Genomic DNA, 23,791 nt, shown 5'->3' on the forward strand with positions numbered 1-23,791 from the left:
TATATGGAAGGGCTTGTAGGTTAATTTATTTGCTTCTCTAAACGAAGGCTCTTTATGAAATTATTTGTCTTTAAAATATTTTTATCAAGTTAAGGGCTTGCATCAAAAAATGTATAAAATAAAATTACTGTTTTATACTATCAAAATAAATAAATAAATTATTAATAATAAATAAATAATTTTATGAAACAAAGCTCTGTTGTAAAAAATTAGACTTAAAAAAAATTTAACTATTATTGTGAATAGTTAGTGATATCATAACTGTTAATTTGTAAGATATTCTTTCTTTAAACGGTATTTTAAATATAAAGATCCTTAAGTAACCTATAAATTCAATTAAAGTAAACAACTGACTTTAAGGTTTTCCTGGATTTTATTTGTATTATTAATTTAAAGTTTTAATCTAACCTTCTTGTTTATATAAATTTATTTATTTTGAACAATTTTTACTTTAAATCAAGCAACTTTAAATTGTTTATTGGAAAACAATATAAGGCAATCTAAAATCCCTAAGTTTTAGCTTAACGTTGTTTATTTAAAAAAGTTTATATTGACAATTACTTTTATATTATCAACGAATCATATTGAAAAAAACTGCTAATCACGAAACTTTAAATTTATTGAATCATATTAATATTGAAAGTGGATTTTTATGTAAACATATTTTTATTAAATTATTATTTCTTACATAACTTTTGTATTTTTTTGTCCGGCGACTAATGGAAGAGGGGTTCGATTCTTCTCTTACTAGTATACATAACCTGATAAAGTATGCAATCATATATTTTTAGTATCAATAAACCGTGTTATTATATTGATAATATGCTAGTAAAATTTTAAGGAGAATCCAAGTCCCTAACCGTATAGTAGAGCTTGATATGATATATTATATTAATAATTGTAATTTAAAATATTACTTATTTAAGGAAAAGACGAATTTTAACATACACTCAATAACTTTATTGTATATTACAATATGCATAAAATAATTAATTTCAATGCAAGGTGAAGTGGCATATTTTTAGGTTTCAAAATACGTGATCGTTTTATTGGCGAACAATTGATCCGAAAGTTTTGAGAAGTTAATTTACATTTTAACTGTTTGTTGTCATAAAATATTAAGATCCGAAGAGAGACAATTATTATTTAACAAAATTTTCAAAATAATTTGTGTCACGTACCCCAAGATAAATTACGAAAGTCAGTATACTTGTTTATTTTATCCAATTGTGAGTTTACATTGTAAAAATTAATAATGTTCACAATCATTACCAAGAAATATTTATATGTATTACAATTTCAATCAATTTTAATTAGGTTATCCTAATAACGATTTGAATTATTTTTAGTAGAATTATATATAACAATATTATTGAACGATTTTTATTGCATTTTTATATTTTACTATAACACATAGAAAACTTTTATTATTTATTTTTAAAGTATCATACATTAAATATAATGAGTGTGTTGTGGGTATGTAATGTTTTTAATATTTTCAGAAATGTGTATCTAATATGTGCATATTATATAAATTTTGTACTTCAGCAAGCGACGATAATTTATGCGATAAGAAAGTTTCAAAAGGAGTTTGCGGATCAAGTATCATACATGATTTAATATATACAAGAGGATTATGGATAGACTGAAGTAGTATACCGAATGCCGGTAACTCTTTATGAGTGGTATAATACGGATTTTACAACTGAATAATAAAATATTTATATACTTAATTTAAATAGGATATTTTATCAGGTTCTACAGCATTTAATAAAATCGGATATGTCCTATCTAAAAAAATGGCGTGGTTTTTTATTGATTGAATAATACAGATGAACTGAAAATAATTGAAAAGCAGAGTTATAAGTGAGTACTTATTGATTAAGATGTTTCAAATTTTACTAGTTGAATGATATGAGTCAGTCAACTGCCTAATATGTTATTAGGATTAGGTTATGTTTGGATGAATTTGGATTTAGATGAAGGCGGAATTGAGGCACTAGGTTTTATAAATACGAATCTAAATTCGATCGATTGCGATTACATAGACGATGAAATAGCAATTTCGTCCTTGCCGGAAAGCCTCCTAAAACGAGCACCAACAATATTGAAGGAAATAAACAAAGATGTTTACGAGCCATTAAATAAATATTATTGTTTCAGTCTGATTCCGCTGCTTTTAAATACAGCCTTAGAGGGTACATAAGGTTGAAAGATAAGAACCCGTTCCATTGGCCAATAATTTATGCTAATTACTTCAGCAAAAGCGATGATATTAAGACGTTCGTGGCGATTGTTAGAAACGTACAAAGTTTTCAAGCGACTGAAACGTTTCAAAGTATCAACGCTAAAGTCTATTATCCAAAGTTTCCGGATTGTTAAGATGTAGAATTAGCCATTGGCGAGTACTGTGAGTGTAGTATAAGATCTTTGTTGGGACATGCTAAAAATTTCGTCGGAACTGAGAGAGCGGAAACGGATCCGGATGTTGTGGTGAATCTATTGTATAATAAAGAGTGCGAGAAATACAAAATTTGAGAGTGGCGGATGCTAGCAAATCCGGTTTATGCATCAGATCCGATTATGATCATTGCTAAAAGGCTGCCGATATGTTAAAAGCAAAGTGGGATAGTAAATATAAACGAGGCGTAGACCATTGGGCAGCTTTGATATTTTGGTAAAATTATACGGTAAACATGATCCATTTTTAGAACATAACAAATATAATAAACGTGGGATGTTATATCATATATATCTTCTGCTTCTTTTTTAAAAATAAAACACATAATAAATGTGTGATGTTTTATATGTGATCGGTTTTTAACGAAGAAAAGTAACAAAAATTACTTCTTAATGTTAAATATCGACTTCATAATGTTAAATATTTATATATTAAATAATTAAATGGTACAATATATAATGAATAGAGTTTTAGCAGCTAGTATTGTACATTCGTATGATTTTTTTATTATTATTTATTTATTATACAAAAAATATATTTGCACAAACATTCTTTTGATAAGCTTACGCAAGTTTTTGTTTACACATAATTTCAGGTGATATTTTATGATGCGAGAAGGAAACGTGACAGGACATAAGGTGTGAGATGGTAATGTCCTTTGACGCCTATTACTTCACCTTGCCGTGAATGTAAACACATTTAGGTGAAATTCCAAACGATTTTACGCCTACTGAGAATTATATGCTATATTTATTTAGTACGAAATACAAACATCACACTCACAGACACGCAATCAGAATGAGACTTAGATCTAGACAGCTTTGTTCAAAGACTAGAAAATTAATCTTGAAATTGACAGTGATATTTCCTATTCTGTCTTAAAATTGTAAAAATCCGTAAAATCCGAGTTTTGTAAAAAATAAACAGGACAAATATAAACATAGATATATATGATATTATTTATGTACATACGTAAGAGATCATAGGAAGATTCCAAGCAGCTGCAACAAGAGCTTCAGATGAACATGTATCGTCTGGTCCAATAAATGCAACTGCACCTCTGTCTCTCATTTGTGTCATTGCCCTAAAAGCAAGAATAATAACAGAATTTTAGTTTATTATTAAATCAAATATGTTAATCACTAAGGCGTTTTAGGTACAAACTTCTGTTGTAACTTGACAAGCGTTAGCCCAATACGTTACAACAGAGTATGCACAGTCAGCACCTAAGCGTAAGTGGTAAAATACTAAAACTTCAAACAAAGTCTATATCAATACCAAAAATATTATTACGTTATACAATTTATAGACGTTACTTTAAGGTTGGTGCCGGTTTTTATTATTAACGCATTTTAAAAAATAAAATTTGAATCTGGTGTGGGGCTAGAACCTGCATCCAGTGTATTAGCAGTTTAACGCATTATCGACTACGCTATTCTGACCCTAATTTATCAATCCATAAATATAAGTACTTTATTTATATGTATTTTTTATTATTAAATACTAATATTTTTTCATATCAGAAATTGTGATACTATTTAATAAATTTAATTATATATTAAAATATTAAAAAATAATTATCGCCATTAATATTTACCTCTTATACAAGATTAAAATCAAATAACTTGAATTTTGATCTTATAACAGTGCTATAATAAAAAATAGATCATTTTTTTAATTTAATTTTTAGGAAATTTGAAAATAAAATGAGTTCAAAACTGTGTACATACTTTGAAAGTAAGTTTGGTTCTGAGATTAACAACTTTTTTTTACAGTTTTTTCAGAAAATTCTGTAGCCTAAATCGAATTTTGCTTTATGCACATATTTTCAAAAATGAAATATATCAACACAAATAATTAGAGTTAGGCTAGGTTGGGGTACAATTTTCCGTAGTTAGTTTAATCGAATTTTAATATAAACACAATTTTACTTAAAAATAAAAAGAAATGTACATTTTTATATATATTGAGCTGGGCTAGGTTAGGTTACAATATTCTGTAGCCTAGCTTAGCCTAAATCGAATTTTAATAAAAACATGCTATTTTCTAAAATTAAAATTAATGTATTATAATAACACAAATATTATATATCAAGTTTGGCTAAGTAAGATTGCAATATATCGTAACCTAACTCATTCTAATCGAATTTTTATATAAACATATTTCTTAAAAATAACAATGAAATATCTTGTTTAAAAATTTTTGAGTTAGGCTACAAATTTTCATACCTCAACTCAAATTTTATTTTTTCTACACTTTTTAAAGAAATAAAAATAAGCATATTAATACAAATATATCGAGTTAGGTAAGATTAAATATAATATTTCGTACCATAACTTAAGCAATTTTGATATAATCCTTTTGGCTTAAAAATAAAAATTAAATGTATTTATACAAAAATTTTTGAGTAAGGACAGGTTAGGCTACAAAAAATAGTAGCCTAACTTAGCCCAACATGAACTTTATTATATAAACACTCTTTTTTATGAATAAAGATTAAATAATTTAATAAAAATATTTTCTGTGAGTCTTGGTTAAAGTATATTATTCCATTTCCTTTAATATTTTTAATAATTTTAATATGAACACATTTTAACTTAATTTTAAAAAGATTTTATTTATGTTTATACAATTAGGTGTACGTACTTAATTTTTTTTAAACAAAAACACATATACCTAAATTCATTAATTTAAATACAAAATGCTAACCAAATCTAACAATTTTTTTTATGTAAATAAAAATTTGCTTTTATATTTTCAGGCATGTTAAAAAAATGATTTAAATCTTAAAAAAATAAAAAATGAACAAACATATAAATAATTTTTTTTTTTATTCAAAACTTTTTGTAAATATTGAAAAATTGTATATTACTTACGAATGTCTTTTAATATTTGTTATTTTAATTAAAGTATATTTTACCATTTTAGTTTTAGCAAAATACGTATATTTTTAAATATATATTCAAATAATAATCAAATGACTCACATAGAATTTAAATATACATACTTTCTAACACTATTTTTTTATTTTTCATAGAATTTAATACATTTTTAATGTAATTTTTTTACGTATCCAATACCTCTTTATATATTCCATACGAGAAGTAATAATATTTCAATCTATTAAACATCAAACGTATATAAATATGCCATATATACCTATCTAATTTATGTATCATTTGGAAACTCATTTCATACATGAATTACGTTTATAATACAATATTATGTAATATCATTAATAAAGATATACAGTATGAGCTGTTATTCCTACTACAAGAAAACGCAATTTAATATAATGTAACATAAATATCTGTATGCTATAAATATAATATAAATATCTTAAATATGTAACGTTGTTATATTTGATGTTAATTTATATAGTCAGGTTGGTTGTAAAAATATGTGTAATATAACTCTTTCGCATATTTTTAAAAACTATTTTTTCATCAAAAGCAATAACTCAAAGTATTTAGTTTATAAAAAAAACTTTGGCAACCTAATATGCTGATAAATTACACTATGTACAATACATCGTACAGGTCCTCGAAATATATTGATTTATTTTTAAGATATACAAGGTATTTTCGTAAAGTAAAGATAGAGTCCGCGTGACGTAGCAAACTTTATCAAGCCTCTTTAAGTAAAATTTAATACAAATATTTAATATTACTTATTTAATTTGTATTACGCAATAAAAATATGAACTTGTATTTTTACTTCTTAATTGTAGCAATGTTTTGATTCATTGCTAACCTATGTATGTGTATAAAACTGACATTACTAGACTTGTCATATTTCGATATACCAGAATTACAAAATAATCAAGATATAAACTGGTAGTTTTGAAACCATACACAATCAATAAAATAATACTAGGCTCTAATTTGTTGTATATATTTTTTGTGCATCTGCTTTTGAAATATTGTTTTTAAAATTTCACTCATTAAAATTAGATGCAAAATTAATAATTTAAATGCTTATTTGTTGTATATTTTTGGATATATAGCATTTAAACCGTAAAAAATTGACATATCTTATATAGATTTTAACGTCACGTATACAAGGGATATTTTCGAATATCCATTGTGAAGAGGAATATTCGTAAGAATATTTCTAAAGCTATACCATATATGATTAAATTATCTATATAATAAAGTGCGCAGTTCTGTACATTGTAAACAAAGTTAATAAATTTACAATAAAAAAAATTTCTTCTAAAAATTTTAATGAATTAATTACTGACAATAGACTACATAATAACATCGTTGCCATAAACTGATTTATTTTATCGGTGAAACGAATTACAGCATGAACCACATAATTCAATGATTGTTTTACAATTAAAATATGTGGACAGATTTAAACTTAACCTATAACAATGTTTACATCCGAGTAAAAATCGCTTTTATTTCAATAACCTTGTATATTATTAAGATATTAAAATATCCCTGCTACTATTAACAACCTTTAATTAGTCACAGGGACACGGTTTTAAAAGAATGTGTTTATACCTTCTGAAACTCACAAACATTAATGTTTGCTCTATATCCCCCAAGAGTGTCTATGTTAATTAGCGCATAAAATGTGTCAGAGAATAGCAATATATAAATTGTATATGTATGCTACAATTCAGAAGTCATTTTTTCACTAGTATAATTTTAAATATGTTTGTCAGATAATAATATATAAATTGTGTATATATGTTACAGTACAGTCATATTTTGTCTAGTATAAATGTAGTTTTATTAATTAGGCTAGTTAAAATGTATCAAATAATAGATTTTTTTATTACACTAGAAAATATTAGTGAAAATGTATTTATTCACTGCGCAGTATTTAATGTATTTATTCCTTCATGAAACCCGCTGGTAGCGTACAGAATTTAATTAATGACAAAGCTGTCTGTTGAAGACCACCCCCTGTTAGATAAATTATATTTTTACTAGCAGAAAAATATATCTACCGGTAAAAATGTATTCCGATATTATTTCACTAAAAGCTAGTGAAAATATATTTTTAGTGGTAAACACATTCACTGCAATATTGTGATATGTAAATATTTTAATGCTATTTAGAAATAAAAGTATTAATTTGTAATACTTTATCCAAAAAGTTTATGATACTGATTGAAATGTTACATGAGGTATTTATAATAAGCTTTAAGTTGATATTCGGATGCTTATTTTTTAATATAAAAAAACTGATATAAAACTTTAAAAACCCTATATTTTAACTGACTCACGTCTTTAAGATTTGTATAAATACCTATCGATTTACGCGGTATGTAGTCGCGTAAAACATTTAGAATTCACGTAAATTGAGGCATAGAATATATATGAAAATGGAAAATTGATTTCGAAGAATCCGTATAAATTGAGACTAACTACATATTGATTAACATTAAAGACCTGTGTTTGAATTCCATGTCAACTTTAGCGGTTTTTTTTTAATATTTATTATGTCTGCGAAATGATTATTATATAATTTTAATTCCAGTATATCAGAACCAATTGGGTTTTCCTAAACTTTTCTGATCTCGCGGATGAATTTCCTGATAATTAAATAAAGTCAAATTTAGCTAGGACTTTCATATTATATTAAACATATATTTATTGTAAGCGGTAATAATAGCTTTTAATGAATATAATATATGCCACTAATTGACAGTCCAATTTTAGTATGAGGTCTCACTACTGATTTTGATTGTGATTACTTTGTTGTAACGCGTTGGGCAAACATCAGTCATGTTACAGTAAATAAATAATTATAAAATAGAGAGATAGGTTTCTTAAAAAAACATTGGGTAAAATGAGTGCATAATTTGCTCAGAGATTATCGCGTAAACGAAAATTGCGAACACAAATAAAATTCCACATAGCAAAAATTGCGAACATCAGTCAAGAGAGAGCCCACGACTGACGTTTTAAGACAAATATAAAATTAATTTAAAAGTTAAAATATTTGCATCCCTGCCAAATTATTATGTCATATCATTGTCAGTTTTTTGTGTAAGTATTGTGTATTGTTTATAATTATTCTTTAGAAGCTATGAGCGAGCAAGAAGATGACTACGCAAAAATGTAATCAAGCTTCTCTAGCTAAATAACCGACTGCATCACGATCATTATCACGCGATCGTCGTGCAAGATAGTATCCCCAAATATCAATAGATAAAAAATACGTTTTATTAGCATTTATATGGCTTGATCGACATTAACCTCAATCTAATACGTAAGTGTTTATTACATGTACACGATTAAAACACACCTGGTTTATTTGCAATTAAAGTAATTATATTTGGTCAAATCTAACAAATATGTGCATTAAATCGAAAGCAATGATAATGTTTATGTGTTGTAAAAGGAAGAACTCACTTTTTGACCTCGGCGCCTGTCGACAACTCAAAATTTGAAGACTTCAAAACGAAGATTGTTTTATGATTGTTTATATAGTTTAATCAATGTATTCTTCTAATCCTCACACACATTATGTATATATTTTATTTTAAAAGTTATAACACACCTAGTTAATTTTCAATCCGAATAATTATATAAAGTAAAATCGAACAAAGGAATGAAAATTATTGTCACGTAGCAAAATTATTTAAAACTGTTGCCACGTTACTATCCGCCATCTTGTTTTGTATTTGAATGCTTATTTTTCATTGGCCGAAACAACAGAATTCATTACCAGATATCAATCGAGCAAAATCAATTTTTATTTGTATTATTATTTAAATATATTTATTTTGCTTACGTGTATTATTATATACAAATAGATACGATTTATAAAGTAGAAAATTCCGGTCCGCGCGTCCGGAAGCTGCTTAGAATAATTATGTATAAGATAATATATTGATAATAAATTTTAATATTATATTATAATGATCCGCGGAATTTTCTCCATATTAGCACAACAAATACAATTTAAATTTTGTTAATAATATATTATTTATTATTTTATATACAGCTTTTGTGAATTTATGCGTAATAAAACTATTTTTTTTTATTTTGCTTCTTCGCTGCTATGGTTTAATGTTACGCAATATTTTTTATTTTATTTTTTTAAAATCATCATAGAATTTTTTAATAAATAATCCGTAACTAGTCCTTGCGCTTTTTGTGTAAAATTCCTATAAATTTATAGATATTGATAATGCTTTAAAATTCTCACTAATTTAATTTAATTTACATTAACAAGAATAATATTTTAAATTTAAAATCTTGTTAATGTTAATGTTGATGGCTGATTGTAGAACTTGATAAGTGAATTGATAATATGTTCTATATTTATAAAAAATCAAGTCAATGCTTATTAGCAATATCGTTTTGAAGCATATGTATTTTTCTGTGTGCAAAAAAATAATAATAATAATAATAAGCAACATATAAAAAAAACTAGAAGTGATATCTAATTCAAAGGCGCGTTAAAAGGGTTAAAAATGTTTTTTTGATCGTATAAAAAAGATACCGCAAAAATCTAGAGGTGATTGTAAATCATATTTTTGTTTATACGATAATTATATAAATTTTTATACTATTGATTTTCGGAATAATTCTGAATAATAATCAGAATTTAGGCTGTACGAAATTATACAATTTCTTCCGAATAATCGGCTATTTTAATTGTAATGCATATATTTTGCGTATTTATAATTTAAAATATTTTTTTTACATTATAATTCAACTTCTAATATATATTATTGAGACTCACCTGATTGCCAAAGCTGCTAAAGAAGACGATGTTCTTCCGTGGTCAGTTGCTTTGTTAGTTCCAATGTCAGCAGCCAAAAACCTTAATCTGCGACCGGGTAGTAACGTAGGATCTCGATTTACTGCTGATATTGCCAGAGGGAGTGCGCCAAGAATAACCTTAATAGAACAAAAAAAAATAAAGTTACAAATAGAACTCATAAACTCAACAACATACGAAAAACTACTGCAGTCTCCAGCACCCGTCGCTCTATTCTTGCTAAAAGGTATGGTACATTGTCATGCGAATATGTATATATATATATACTCGCAAACACATAAAATCTTATTCAGGTTAAACTCAATATACCTCAACGTTTAAAGCTGCGGAAAACGTAAACACAAAATAGTGACTGCGCCAGGATAGAAATTTGTTTAAAAGTTTGCTCCAAAGCAAATTGATTGACGCAATCTTAACTTTTAAATTTTAATTAAAAAAGCTATCTTCGGTAGGCGTCAAGGAACAAATATTAAGTTTAATTAAAACTTTATTTATTTTAATTCACGTTTTTAGAAACAAACAACTTGTGTGAAAAGGTTGTCGACCGTTCCACGAAACGTATGAATAATGCAAGGGTATTATCTGATGGATGAAAAAATATGCTTGATCTATTTTAATGGATTTTCATACGAGATACAGAGAAAATATAATAAAACGATCAAAGTGTTTTACTATATATTTAACGGTTCCCTAAATTGTATTTATATTTTTTCTTTAGAATGTATTAAGAATCAGACTTTTAAATAATTATTATCCACGTGAAAAATTTTTTTATTCATATAATAATGGTTGAGGCAGCAGATGTGCACATAAAATTATCATAACTTTAAATTATGATGACCTTTTTTTAATACAGATGTATTTTAAACAGAAATATTGCATAAGTTACCTATATTATATTATATAACAAGAAAAATTATATTCGATTATGAAAAATAATTGTAACATTATTTTGGAAAAAATTTATCAATCTATTATTATTATTTTTAAGCTGAGAGATGATAAAGCAGTTTCATTGATGATATAATACCTTTTAATACGGATTTTACACCTTATTAGGATCAGTCATGATAAATTCGATATATTGTTGGCAATTCTGTATATTTCCGTTATCTACGTATTGTTTAAACATTTTTCTTAATTAAAGTGTAAATTCTTAAACATATACTACAAATTAGGCTGAATTAAAATACAATCGTCTCATTGTGAGAGGTGATTATGTCTTGTAACGAAGATTGATGGAACGCGAAAGATCCCTCACTCAAGGACTGATAACGGTCTTGTCCTTGGAAATTTTCTTCTTCAATGCCGATATGTTGAGTTGGGTGAGATAAAAATAAAATTACGTATAGTGAATAAGGTCGCAATATCGGCGGGACCTTGTTATATGATATCTACCGCAAAATACACCCATTTAATTCCAAGTATCAGCAATACGTGGAGTTGCACTTTTGATAGATCGGTTTCCATTAGATCGTCTGGAAAAAAACTTGTATTAAAATGCTGCATCTCGAGGTCAATAACACCACGATGTTTAATTAATTCCTTACAACTTCTAACTAAATCGATAGCATATATAATATATACATACACATGTGAGTGAACTATGAAAGACTAAAGAATAAGCTCGCATACCGAGCTTATAAGTTTCTGAGCTAAGAAGTCAATAACACTTAATAATATTAATAGTCTGCTGAATTTATTGAGCCTGAGATTATATTACGTTATTTATATTCCAACGCTCCTTAATATTTTTGCAAGTATTTTGTATTTAGTATATAAATATACGGAATACTTTGTATCAACAATATTTATTCTTAATTAGACAAACTTATCATAATCAAATTTAAACTCAAAATCATAAATGATAAATAATAAATAAATTATTTGTTTTAGCTTTTAATTATAAAGTTAAAGGTTGAATATTATAGCTTAACATTCAATTAATCTTCATTATATAATTGATTAATGCGAAATATTTTTATATTTTCGAAATCTTCCGAAATGTGATTTTAGCATATGAAATAATTATAAATAATTAGGGACCAAAACATTATTTTTTAATTATGGTATCGGCTAGTTTTGACTTATGTCTAGATTTAGCTTAAACTCAATACTTTATGTTTAAAAAAGTTTGTTATGAAAGTCAATTGAAAATATTTAATTAATTTCTATTGAAATGGACATTGCGCAAATATTTAAATTACGATTGGCTAAATTAATATTAGGTCTTAATTTCACTGCTACACGTATTGCTGATTTCACCCTTAATTATTGAGTGGCACACGTTTTTTTATTCTGGCTCAAGAAAATATTGTCTTTATTACAAAAATGAGCATGAAAGTAATAATATAAAAACGTAATATAATAATGCACGAATCTATATTAATGTATTAAAATAAAACTAAATTAAACTAATAATAATGACAAGTTATATATAATATCATATATACTGTTGAATTTTCATATTGCCATTTCAGTTTATATTTAAAGCTGTTCGGTTATAAAAAGAAAAAGCTTTTATTTTAAGCGCACAATAAAGTAGCGTTAAAGTTTACATTAGGATTTTAATTAAATATCTTCTATGAAAAACTTATTCAATTCATATTCTATTGATATTATGATTTGTATCATACTAAGTTTTTAGTTTTGGTGGAAATTATTATTAGATTATGTATTAAAAGATTTAATAGAGACAAATCTCGATCTATTAGTAAAAGAAATATATAGTCAAATGGCAATTATAAAGGTTTTGAAATTAAATAGTTGGATAGCATACGAGAGAATAATCAATCTTTCTTGAAACAAATTGTTACTAGAGAGTCAAGTGTAATTGAAAAGGTAAATTAGTTAATAAATATCATTCCAGTCTATACAATTTTCAAGTCTATCTATGTAGGTATAATATATTGTCAACAAGTAGAACGTATGAAGGCGAGACATTCGATAAAACGTCGTATATGTTATTTATTCAACTTTGTTTAAATTCTATAAAAGTTATCATGGTCAATTACGTTAAAATTTGGGTTAACTAACTTATTTTTATTATTGTATTTAAACCGTATTTTACTGTAATTTTTGATATTTTTCTATACTTACTTTACAATAGATATATGTATATATAAATGTTTATAAAATAACTTGAAATAAATGTTACTATTGTACATTTACTAAAAAAAATAAGGATGATTTTTTTTTTAACATATTTCAATCAAGTCTAGACTCTACACTTTGCGTATTGAATGTTTGTTTTTGATTCTACTTTTAACAACTACAAATACGCCTTAACTATTGTATGTAAGTTTCGTAGACGTTGATAAGTTAACATAAGAGTACCTAAAAGTAGTATAAGTTAAACTTATATTTATAATATTTATATATAGAAAAATACATAATTTAATTTAAAGAGTATCTTAACAAGAATTGTTTAAACATATAGTGTATTATATTTTTTGCTTTAAAAGTTTTTTATTCTGCTTGCATGTTTTATTAATAAATATTAAACAATTTATATATATTTTATTATAAAGATTGCAACACAAAATAAGTTTGTAACAAAAAATAAATACATCACAACAGCCGTCTGAGATCTTGACAAGTGCAGCATATTGTAATGCTAAATGACAAGTGCAAGGTTGCCAAATCGCAACCTATATAAACTCTGAACGGCAACGTAACGGCAATAATAAAATAAACGGCATAAACAATATTTATATATGGTCCATCGATCATATGATCATGATTCCGATTTGATAAAATGCTTTCTACTGGTCTGCATGATACTTTTATAGCTTCTTCGACGAATGAAAACCTTTGATCTTACATGTGTTCTTTAAAGTTTAAATTTAAGTAAACTATAATGGAGCGATAAATCCAAAAAATAGGAAAATGAGGTAGACATTTAAAACTTTTAGTATGTGTGTACTGAATCGATGTATTGATACAGTACTACTTTTGCTTTTTTATTTATTTTTAATGTATGAAACAAATTTATAAAAGGCAAACCATAACAGTTAAATACTACTTTTATTATATTTTATTATTATGGTTTGAACTTTTGGAAGATGATTCACTAGCAATATTTTCTTTGCATACCAAAAAGCAGAAGCTATCACAGCAGAATTTTACGATTAATCGGTAGAAACAAAATTTTCAATAAAATTCGGATGACGTTTTAAAACACACGTTTTTTATCATCCGCAGAAGTCGGGCCTCTAGATTTTTCTATTCCTAACCCATTGCTTAAAATATTTCTAATTCAAAAAAGTTGTGCGTCTACCCTCTGTGGGACCCATTAAATAATGGGAAAAAGCGTTAAAAGCGCCATAAATCAAATGCCATTAGTTTTTATAACACAGCGGCTATATGTTTACATACCGCACGTAACACAAATGTATTAAATAAATAAATCACAACAGTCATTTGGAACAAATGCAGCACATTGGAATGCTAAATGACAAGTGAGAGGTTGCCAAATAGCCAAATCTATTTTAACTCCAAAAGTTAATGGGACGCCAGTTTATAAAATAAAATAAACAGACATAAATAATTTCCATTTTTTGTAATTGCAGCGTGGGAAAGCACAATACCTTACACAGGCAGACCTAACGCACACATAGCGTCTTTATTGCCATTTCTATTCGGAATTCGCTTCCGTCAACACTTCACTAAGAACTTCCACTTGATATCTCCGACCGATAAGAGCAAGAAAGCATCCGTTACAAGAGCTCATAGACGACTAGATTATTCAAATGGTAACAAAGACTTAAATGTATATGTATAATAGCCAAAAAAACTGTTTTTAATTAACTTTGTCTTGTGTAAAAATAAATACTAAGAGGTCAGTGAAGAAATACAAATACACGCAGAATATACGCATTTGCTGAGAGCAGGGCTGAAGTGAAAAATAAATAAAATATGTTTTATAATAAATAAATCAATAAAATTAAAAGTACATATAGAGGCATGGATTTTATTAAATAAAACATATATAACTTTAACAACAGTAAAGGGTAATAAGATAATAATCTCGACAACCGTATCTCAAGAAAAACAAGTTAATACCGCCCTGTGTACACAAATATACCGGTACCGTACTTCAGGGCAATTGCCTAATCACAGGGCAGAAAATTAAGAGCACGCGTTGAACGATATTTTTGTGTACCGACTGTTGAAATTAAATATACTAATACTACCTAATCTATTTTGGTTCACCAAGATTTAAATCCCCTCTTATATAATTATTTTTTTAACAATGAATTGAATTTAATCTCCGCATTTTCTAAATACCATAATTTTTAATAATTTGTCTTTGATCATGATTAAGTCAAATAAGTCAAGTTTTTGATTAAAAACATAATATCAGCTGCAGTGCGTTTATTTTGCTAAATTAAATAGAAGAAGCTACGTGTTATCTAGTTCAGTTCTTTATTTTCCGGTTTGTAGTTTTATTGACTACTGAGGAATTTAAGTACACTTTAAAAACTACGTTTAATGATACGCTTTTCACGTTTATAAGCAAATATTTTTTTTTCATAAAATAATAATACAAATAAACTTGTTAATAAGTTTATATTCAAAGCTTTTGATTTTTTAAATATTTTATGTGAGATATAAAATAAAATATTTTGTGGTGAATAGAGCTTTATTTTAAATAGAGTTAAGCTTCTTAAGATTTTCATTATTCGTTAAATCCTCACAGGGATATACTATGTATGTATTCCGTAATTTATTACTCGCGCATAATATGATTTTAGTGATATGGTTATATGGTTATATTCAATATACCTAACTATATCTACTGGTTTGATATAACATAATCCACAATTATCCATAAATACGCATTGTCAATAAGACCTCATAATATGGATCAAATTCGATTGAACAAGGGCAAACAATGGCTAGATTAATTTTATCAAAATCTTATTACCCATAATAATAAATTATTTTACTGTGTGAGCGGTTTGTTAAAAATTTTTAACATATATGTAATATAATATTTTTTTAATATATAATAACAAAAATTAAACAAACACATATAATAACCTATCACATTTGATATACATACAAAAAAAGGAACGTTAATTCAGGATTCATGAATACTACGCACGAAAAAATGTTTACAGATATTATGATAGTATGATTTAAAAAAATATTTTTTCTTGATTACATGTAGAGATTAAATTTATATAGATATTTTAGTATATTTTGTAGGTTTCTTTCATTTTAGTATATGAAAATAGCAAAATTATAATTGATGGTACATTAAATAGCTCCCAACATTATAATAGAAAATATAAAAGACGACCGGATGATGAAAAAAAAATTCAGAATATATTCTATTGAATATTTAATATATAAAACGTAGATATACATATTTGTATGTATTAAGTATATATGTAGATAGATAGGGATAGCTTAACGCTTGTAATACGCATGTATTTGCATTTTTTGAGTATTTAACTTTAAAAGTATGATAAACCAGTATCATAAAAATCAAAATATTTTAGTTATTATTGCTATTTATATAAAAAAATGACTAAATCTTATTATAGATTAATTTTATAAATTGCTATTCAGCAAAGTACTGAAAGTAAAGTGAAAGTAATGAAAATATTTTCTTTATACATTTATTTATTTAATGCTATTATGCTATTAATTATTAATAATAGAAGAACGACTCGTTATGATCTCAAAAACAGTGTGAAATGATTTTTATTTAAAATAATTATATTAGTCACATTCTTTTATTTAAGAAATAAAAGAAAAAATAAGCTATTATTATTAAAATAATATTACCTGACTTTGCCCATAAGCTCCCAAAAATCCTAATGTGATGGTTTCGCTGAAGTTGTGCAAACCAACACCCGTCAAATAGTCATACAGAAATCTATAGCCCTCCTTCTTTCCTCCCTGCAAGGCATCTTTCCGATTCAGGGCTACAGCATCGTATTCTCCATCGTATTCTACGTCAACGCTGCTACCGTTCGAAGATCCAAAGAATATTTCACTGGTGACATTCGGGACGAACTCTTCATTTCTTCCTGCCAGCATTCCGGGGCAAGTTTTATTCACGTTTGTTCCGTAAGAAGCACTGACAGCTCCCCCGAAACATATCAATAGAAAAAACGTCAAACACAACATTCCACAATCGTGGCACACAATTTCGTTATGTAGACATCGCGTTCTTGGCTTAGCCACTAAGGGTTCATCACCACTACGCTTACTCATTTTTTAGGAAGATAATTACAACATCGATATATTCCTAAAGAGCATTAAGTTAAATCTTATAATAATTTATTTTATTATATTACAAAATAACTAAATTATGTTAATATAAAATGATAACTAAAACTTATATTTTTTATTTGATCTTTTAATAACAAGTTGAGTGACAACATAATCAAAACCTTCTAAAATATAATTTATGTTTAACGTTTTTTCGAATTTCCCGACGCGTTTTTCTCGAGCTTTTAAAGCCCGTCTGTCTGCGGCGAAAGCTGGTTATCAACTGAAGGCTTCGCGGGAGAGTGTTTCACGCACACGCTGAAAAGTTTCTCCTGTCCTATATCTACGTATTGTATATAAATATTGGGATTGTGTATATATAACTAAAAGCGAAAACACGCAATACTCATACAATATAAACATTTGATCTCATTTTTTTTATTATTAGTATAACATGGAAATAGGGTTAAAAATGGGAAACGAAAAAGATGTAGGGATTGTATAAGGAAAATACGAGGTATAAGAGTAAAATCAGAATAGGAAATAAAGCATTGAGTGGCACGCTTTTCTATATTACTTTTATTTAAACAATATAACATATCGCATAGGGCACGTAATTGTTTTATCATGTATATACGAATATCGAATAACAAGCAGCTCGTCCAAACTATATTATAGTATATTGTAACTATTGATTAATATTATTTACCCAATTATCTAAGCTACAAATAAATGTTAAGGGGTGTAATAAATTATAGAGTATATGATGATTCATATCCGTAAATATCAAAGATGGTTTAAAAAATTAAATATCTAATAGAAAATATAAAAAAAGGGATTGGCTCTTATTAGTGTATGAACTGCCAACAAGTCCATAACAACTCTCTGAAAATCCATGATCGTACATCGAAAAATTCAAAGCAAAGCAGTCTTAAAAGCTTCTATTGAAAATGTTACACCAACATAGTTTAGGACCTTCAGAATCATCTCCATATTTATCAAAGTTATAAATTATTTTTTTATTCATTTTTTATATTAAATGTATATGTACATATTTTCATATTAGAATTCCAAGTAAGCAAAAAGTCTTTACTGGTAGCATTTTACATATTTTTGTTGTATTCGATGATTGTACACCGTAAAAAGGGTTTGTAATTGAGTAAATATTGTTAGTAAATACAATTGGCCCTAACTAATAATAGGCATATTATAGTTTGAAAGTTATTTGTTTATTCCGAGTAACAGTGAATAAACAAGTAACTCATGAAGCAAAGTCGAATAAGCAATTAGCGATGATTGGTTTGTTTGCAATGATACAAATATTTCTCAGAAAAATAAAATTTAGCGAAAGAGCAATCAATAGATAACTGAGGCAATGTATTGTAGCTTATATATATAAACGTTATAGAGATCTCATTTAGATAATTTTAAACTGTCTCGCCATTTTACACTGCAAATTTTACTTTATCAATTAGCTGATGACTAAGGAAAAAGTACAAGATTAAAAAGTATGTCAAGTTAGAAAAGCTAGCACATCAAGTTAATTAAAAACTTTATAGTGTGTTTGAATAAGCTATTATTATTTCACTCCCACCTCTTGTTTATTATTGATTTTACTTAACATCAACCTTCTTAATTGATTCGCATGAACATATTAATAAAATGTGTAATTATTTTAAAGGGTATGTATATATAGATACAGGTAGCACATTAAAATTCAAAGGTCAAGCTTATTTTAAAATAAGTTAGAACAAATTAAATTCCTTTATTATGCAATACAATCGGAAATATAAATAAATCATCCACGACTTTTATGTTCTGCTATTTCATTTAGTTTGAAAACTCTAAATTATCACAGTATTTACCTATTTATATATTATGCATTGACAAAGCTTCGATCCGAAGGTTTTGGCTATTCAAAGAAGAGCTTTTCATCGTCCGACCTTGATTTATTCTTGTTATTTAATATCTCACTGTTTTATATATCATATTTCTTGTGCAAATAAGAGTAAATAAATGTTTAACACGAAACGCGTTACACAATAAACTTATCTATAGCATTCAAGAATTCTAATTATGAATAAAAAAAAATCTCTAAAGCTTCCCTTTCAAATTAACGAAATTCTTATGTCGGAGAGTTTTCTTTCAACGCTCTAAGATTATTACAGACTAATTTGTGAATTATATTTTATATAAATGGAATAATTAAACTATTTAATACAATGATTAATTTAAAAATATATTAATATATTTAAGATTTATACAAAAATATTTGTATCAAAAAATATATAAAAAAGCGGATACAAATTGGCAAAAAAGTTGTGTGTTAAATGTGAAAAAATTCCAATTCGTTAAACTTTCGAGGTTCCAAAGATACGAAACGTGAGGTCTGGCCCTGTCGTAAAACTTGATTGGTCCCTTTTCATTGATTAATTCTGGCTGGCTTTTTACACCACGAACGAATTGGACAAAAGGTTTTGCAACAATGAGCAAATGATACCATCAAATTTATGTTAAAAAGTAGGTCTTGTATAATAGATAAAATTTTGCGTGTGACAGTTTTATTATTTAATATTATAAAACCTTGCTCCTTTATAAAACTTGTATTACCTATAATAGTTGTTGCTTGCTTTAGCTGAACTTTCAATACGTTCTTGACAAAATGGATTTCTGAGAGTTGTTTTCATATCCTTTGTATTTACTTTTTTATTTATAGTAACAATGTGCTATATATCGTTCGATCTTTGAACGTTTTGTTAGCCATAGATTCATTTTATTTTTAGCGATAAATACATTTTATTTTAGCGATAAATCTACTTACGTTTTTAAAACATGCGGTCGATTGTTACCTTTTTTATCTCTAGATGTATGCAAAAAAAATCAAATTATTTTTTCAAGTTTAGCTTGAAAATTACCCATTAGAAGCTACGATAAATTTTAATTTGTCTTTTAGATAAGGTATTTATAACAGGGAATAATAAAATTCGTATGTATATTAAATTTGCAAATTAATCTCTATTTGTGGTTAATAAAGAACAATTGAGAGACATTGTTACAAAAAAATATATACAACTAGTATTTGGTTCAAAAGTTCCATGGTATCTTTGATACTATTATGAATATTAAAAAATGCACAAATTCTATTTTATCTACAAATTAATGACATCAAAAAGTAATTTTATAAACATGAGACATATTCTTGTTTATTTCCAATACGAAATAATCCAATAGTTATTCATATATACCAATTTAATATTCGTGTTATTTATATACAAATATGAAGTAGATCTATGTAGTAGTATGTTTATATTTTTTCTTAAAACTAAAAAATATATAAGGCAGTCAAACCGAATAACTGAACACGCAATCACTGTCGGAGAATTGATGTGGAAAAGTCTTTCATAAAATATATTTTAATACTTTCTCGCGGTTTATCGTTAATATTAAAGGTGCATTTATTGGTGAAAGTGAAGCCATAATTCTCTTGAATAAATCGCAACCCATCTATGAATATATAAAGCAAAATTTTACAATATTGGCTGTCAATTGAATTATTGGAATCGCACCCGTTAAAAAACCAACGGAGTGAACAAAAAGACTCAAGCTTTTTAATATGAATTATCTATGAAAAATATAATTTATTTATAAAATATTATTCACTTAAAAAATATTAACATATAAACAAAATTTTTAAATAAACATTATAATTTTATTCTTATTTGACATACACATGTATTTATATAAATCATATAATACAAAATGGGAATACATTTTAAAATATATGTACAATTTCTGAAAAAAAAACTGTCCACGTGACCCTATCATTTAATATGTATTATAAAAGCCTCCGGCTCTAGATAGGGGTTAAATTTACCAATTCGTATACTCCATTGTCGTTTTTGCTTATTTTCATCTTGAATGTCGAAAGGGCAACAAGGACTTAAATATAAATGTGAGAGGCTCTATTTTAAAATTGAAAGCATTTTATTTAGTCCTCTTGGATTGCCACAAAAGCACGTCCGACATGTATTATTGCAAAGTAGTCTGGAAAACATCGAAATGTTGACCTTAGTATTTCAACATCTTCATGTCAGACATTAGACATTTATGATTTATTCAAACAATGTATTTATTTTTGATTAGATTTCTTTTGAAAAGTATCTGAGAGATTCGTTATTATAGAAATTCGATAATACTAAAATTAGCATTTATATAAATTGTTCGCTGATGAAATCGAAAATTTTAGGGATTCATACAATCTACGAAAATTCGACATTGATAAGTTTTTATTAAATTATTATTTTGTATGCGAAACGTCTATAGCAGTGATTCTTAAACTTGGTGCTGTTGCGCCTTCTTTGCCAAAGTTTTCAGGTGTTTGCATATTTTAGGTTGCAACAACAACTTCAATGGCTCTTACAACCCTATATCTATATTGACCTTCGTGAGCTATTATCTCCCACTGCCTCAATTTTCTAATATTTACACCTTCTGGTGCTTCTATGAAAATGCGCTTACCATACGAATCTCAATATAAACACTGGATTCTTGCTTAAACCGATTCAACGATATCGACATATGATATGTTATGCTTTAGTAAGATTCTTCGAAATGTATATTATGATTCTTTTACATTCACTTTCTTGAGTTTTTCAAGAGTTATAGTGTTTATTATAAAAAGTAACAAGGGTGTTTCAATTGTAAATTAGTGGCCGAAAACAACTTTGCCAATTTCAAGAACAACAGGTTTGATCAGTGTTTCGCTAATTGTGCTTTTAGAACTTTTAACAAATTCCTAAATCAAACTTACTAAACTTAACCCATTTATTTTATTTATTAAAAATCTGACCATTATGATTTGACAAATTTCTGTAATAATATACTTTATACGTAATAATTTCTTGCACATACGTGTGTTCAAATTCAAACATATAGCCAGCAACGTATACGAGTGGTATAAGTCAATGACAAATACTGGAAAGACTTGGGTTCCAAATCCACAGGAAAATATTGTTTTTTAACTTCAATCGTTTTTTGGATATCGGAATTGGTGTTTATGTATTATATAATTATAATTTTAATCGATTTTATATAATACATTTTTTTTTAATTTAACAGGAAGTTGTTAATAAATTTACATATTTTTTTGGGTGTAATACATTAAGTACCTAACCTAAATTAATACCTTAATCTATAACACTTTCAGTTTCTTAATTTCTAGATTATTAAGCTAATTATATATAGAGGAAAAGTTGACATAAACCTCTTTGCAGATCTATTATTTTAATTTAATTTTTTTTTTAAATAGTTACAAACATTTATGTACACACATATCGTTAAAATAAATAATAGATAATTCTAGATATAGAAAACAAGATCATTATACATGTATATTAATAAAACATTATTATTTAACATTATTATTATTATTATTTATTATTATTATTATTATTTATTATTATTATCATTATACATGTATATTAATAAAACATTAATATACATATTCTATGAAATTTAATTATGACTGTCTGTGAATTTGTTTATTGTAGAAACACGTGAAACGGCTCACCCGTCCCAATGGGTTGATAGCAAAAATGTCTTTATTCAAATGATAAACAGAAACTTTATGAAGTGCTGACCATTGTCAACTCTCGCGGATTATAAACTTTCAAAAATCATAAAAATTTTAATGAAAATTTTATATTTTTTTATTTATTAATTTATTATCAGCTAATTGTATATGCATAATTTACTCTTTTCGTGTTTGCAAAAATGAAGAATAAATATTTTTTGATCCTTCCAAATCGATAATAAATATTAATTACCTAATCAAATAATTTATTCTGTGTAATTACTAATTACACAGAATAAATTATTTGATTAGGAAATTAATATTTATTAGCTAATTTTGATACCAATTGGTATCAAAATTGCATTATAATAGTTTTAAAAAAATATGCTCACATCTCGTACTAGCAGTGCTAACTATCAAGCGACGGATAATAAACAATCATATAATAAATCACTAATTTAAATGATAGTAATAGACTTATATATAGTTTTTTTTATGTACGACCGTCCTCCGAGTATGCCGTGTTTGCTTTTTGCAAATACTCCAGATTTTTTTTTTAATTAAACGTTAATTATTTGAAGATGTCGAAAACTCAGATAGTTTATTACATACAAGCGCCTCTGTGGACAATTTTCATTCATTACTAACAAAAATATTGAGTAAAATGGTTCATAACTTAGCTAAATATTAAATGTATAATATATCGTTGACTTAATTTGTTTATCATTTGATATTTTTATGTATTGGTACATATGCTTATTATATAACAAATTTAGTTT

At 26.3% G+C, this 23,791-nt stretch overlaps 1 protein-coding gene across 1 annotated transcript in view; it reads right to left on the minus strand.

The window, feature by feature from the left end:
* The window catches only part of LOC148237657 (guanylate cyclase 32E-like), a 61,463-nt gene extending 44,197 nt beyond the window's left edge, over positions 1-17,266 (minus strand). Inside the window, exons 1-3 of the mRNA XM_088181359.1 lie at positions 17,012-17,266; positions 10,175-10,332; positions 3,434-3,545 (exon numbers count right to left, since the gene is read on the minus strand). Coding sequence (XP_088037485.1) covers positions 3,434-3,545; positions 10,175-10,332; positions 17,012-17,266 — 525 coding nt within the window. The remainder of the gene's footprint in view (positions 1-3,433; positions 3,546-10,174; positions 10,333-17,011) is intronic.
* Positions 17,267-23,791: the final 6,525 nt, after the last annotated feature.

This window comes from Plectrocnemia conspersa, unplaced genomic scaffold (assembly GCF_051122295.1).
Source record: "Plectrocnemia conspersa isolate PC_06_02 unplaced genomic scaffold, ASM5112229v1 ptg000002l, whole genome shotgun sequence".
Lineage (NCBI taxonomy): Eukaryota > Metazoa > Arthropoda > Insecta > Trichoptera > Polycentropodidae > Plectrocnemia > Plectrocnemia conspersa.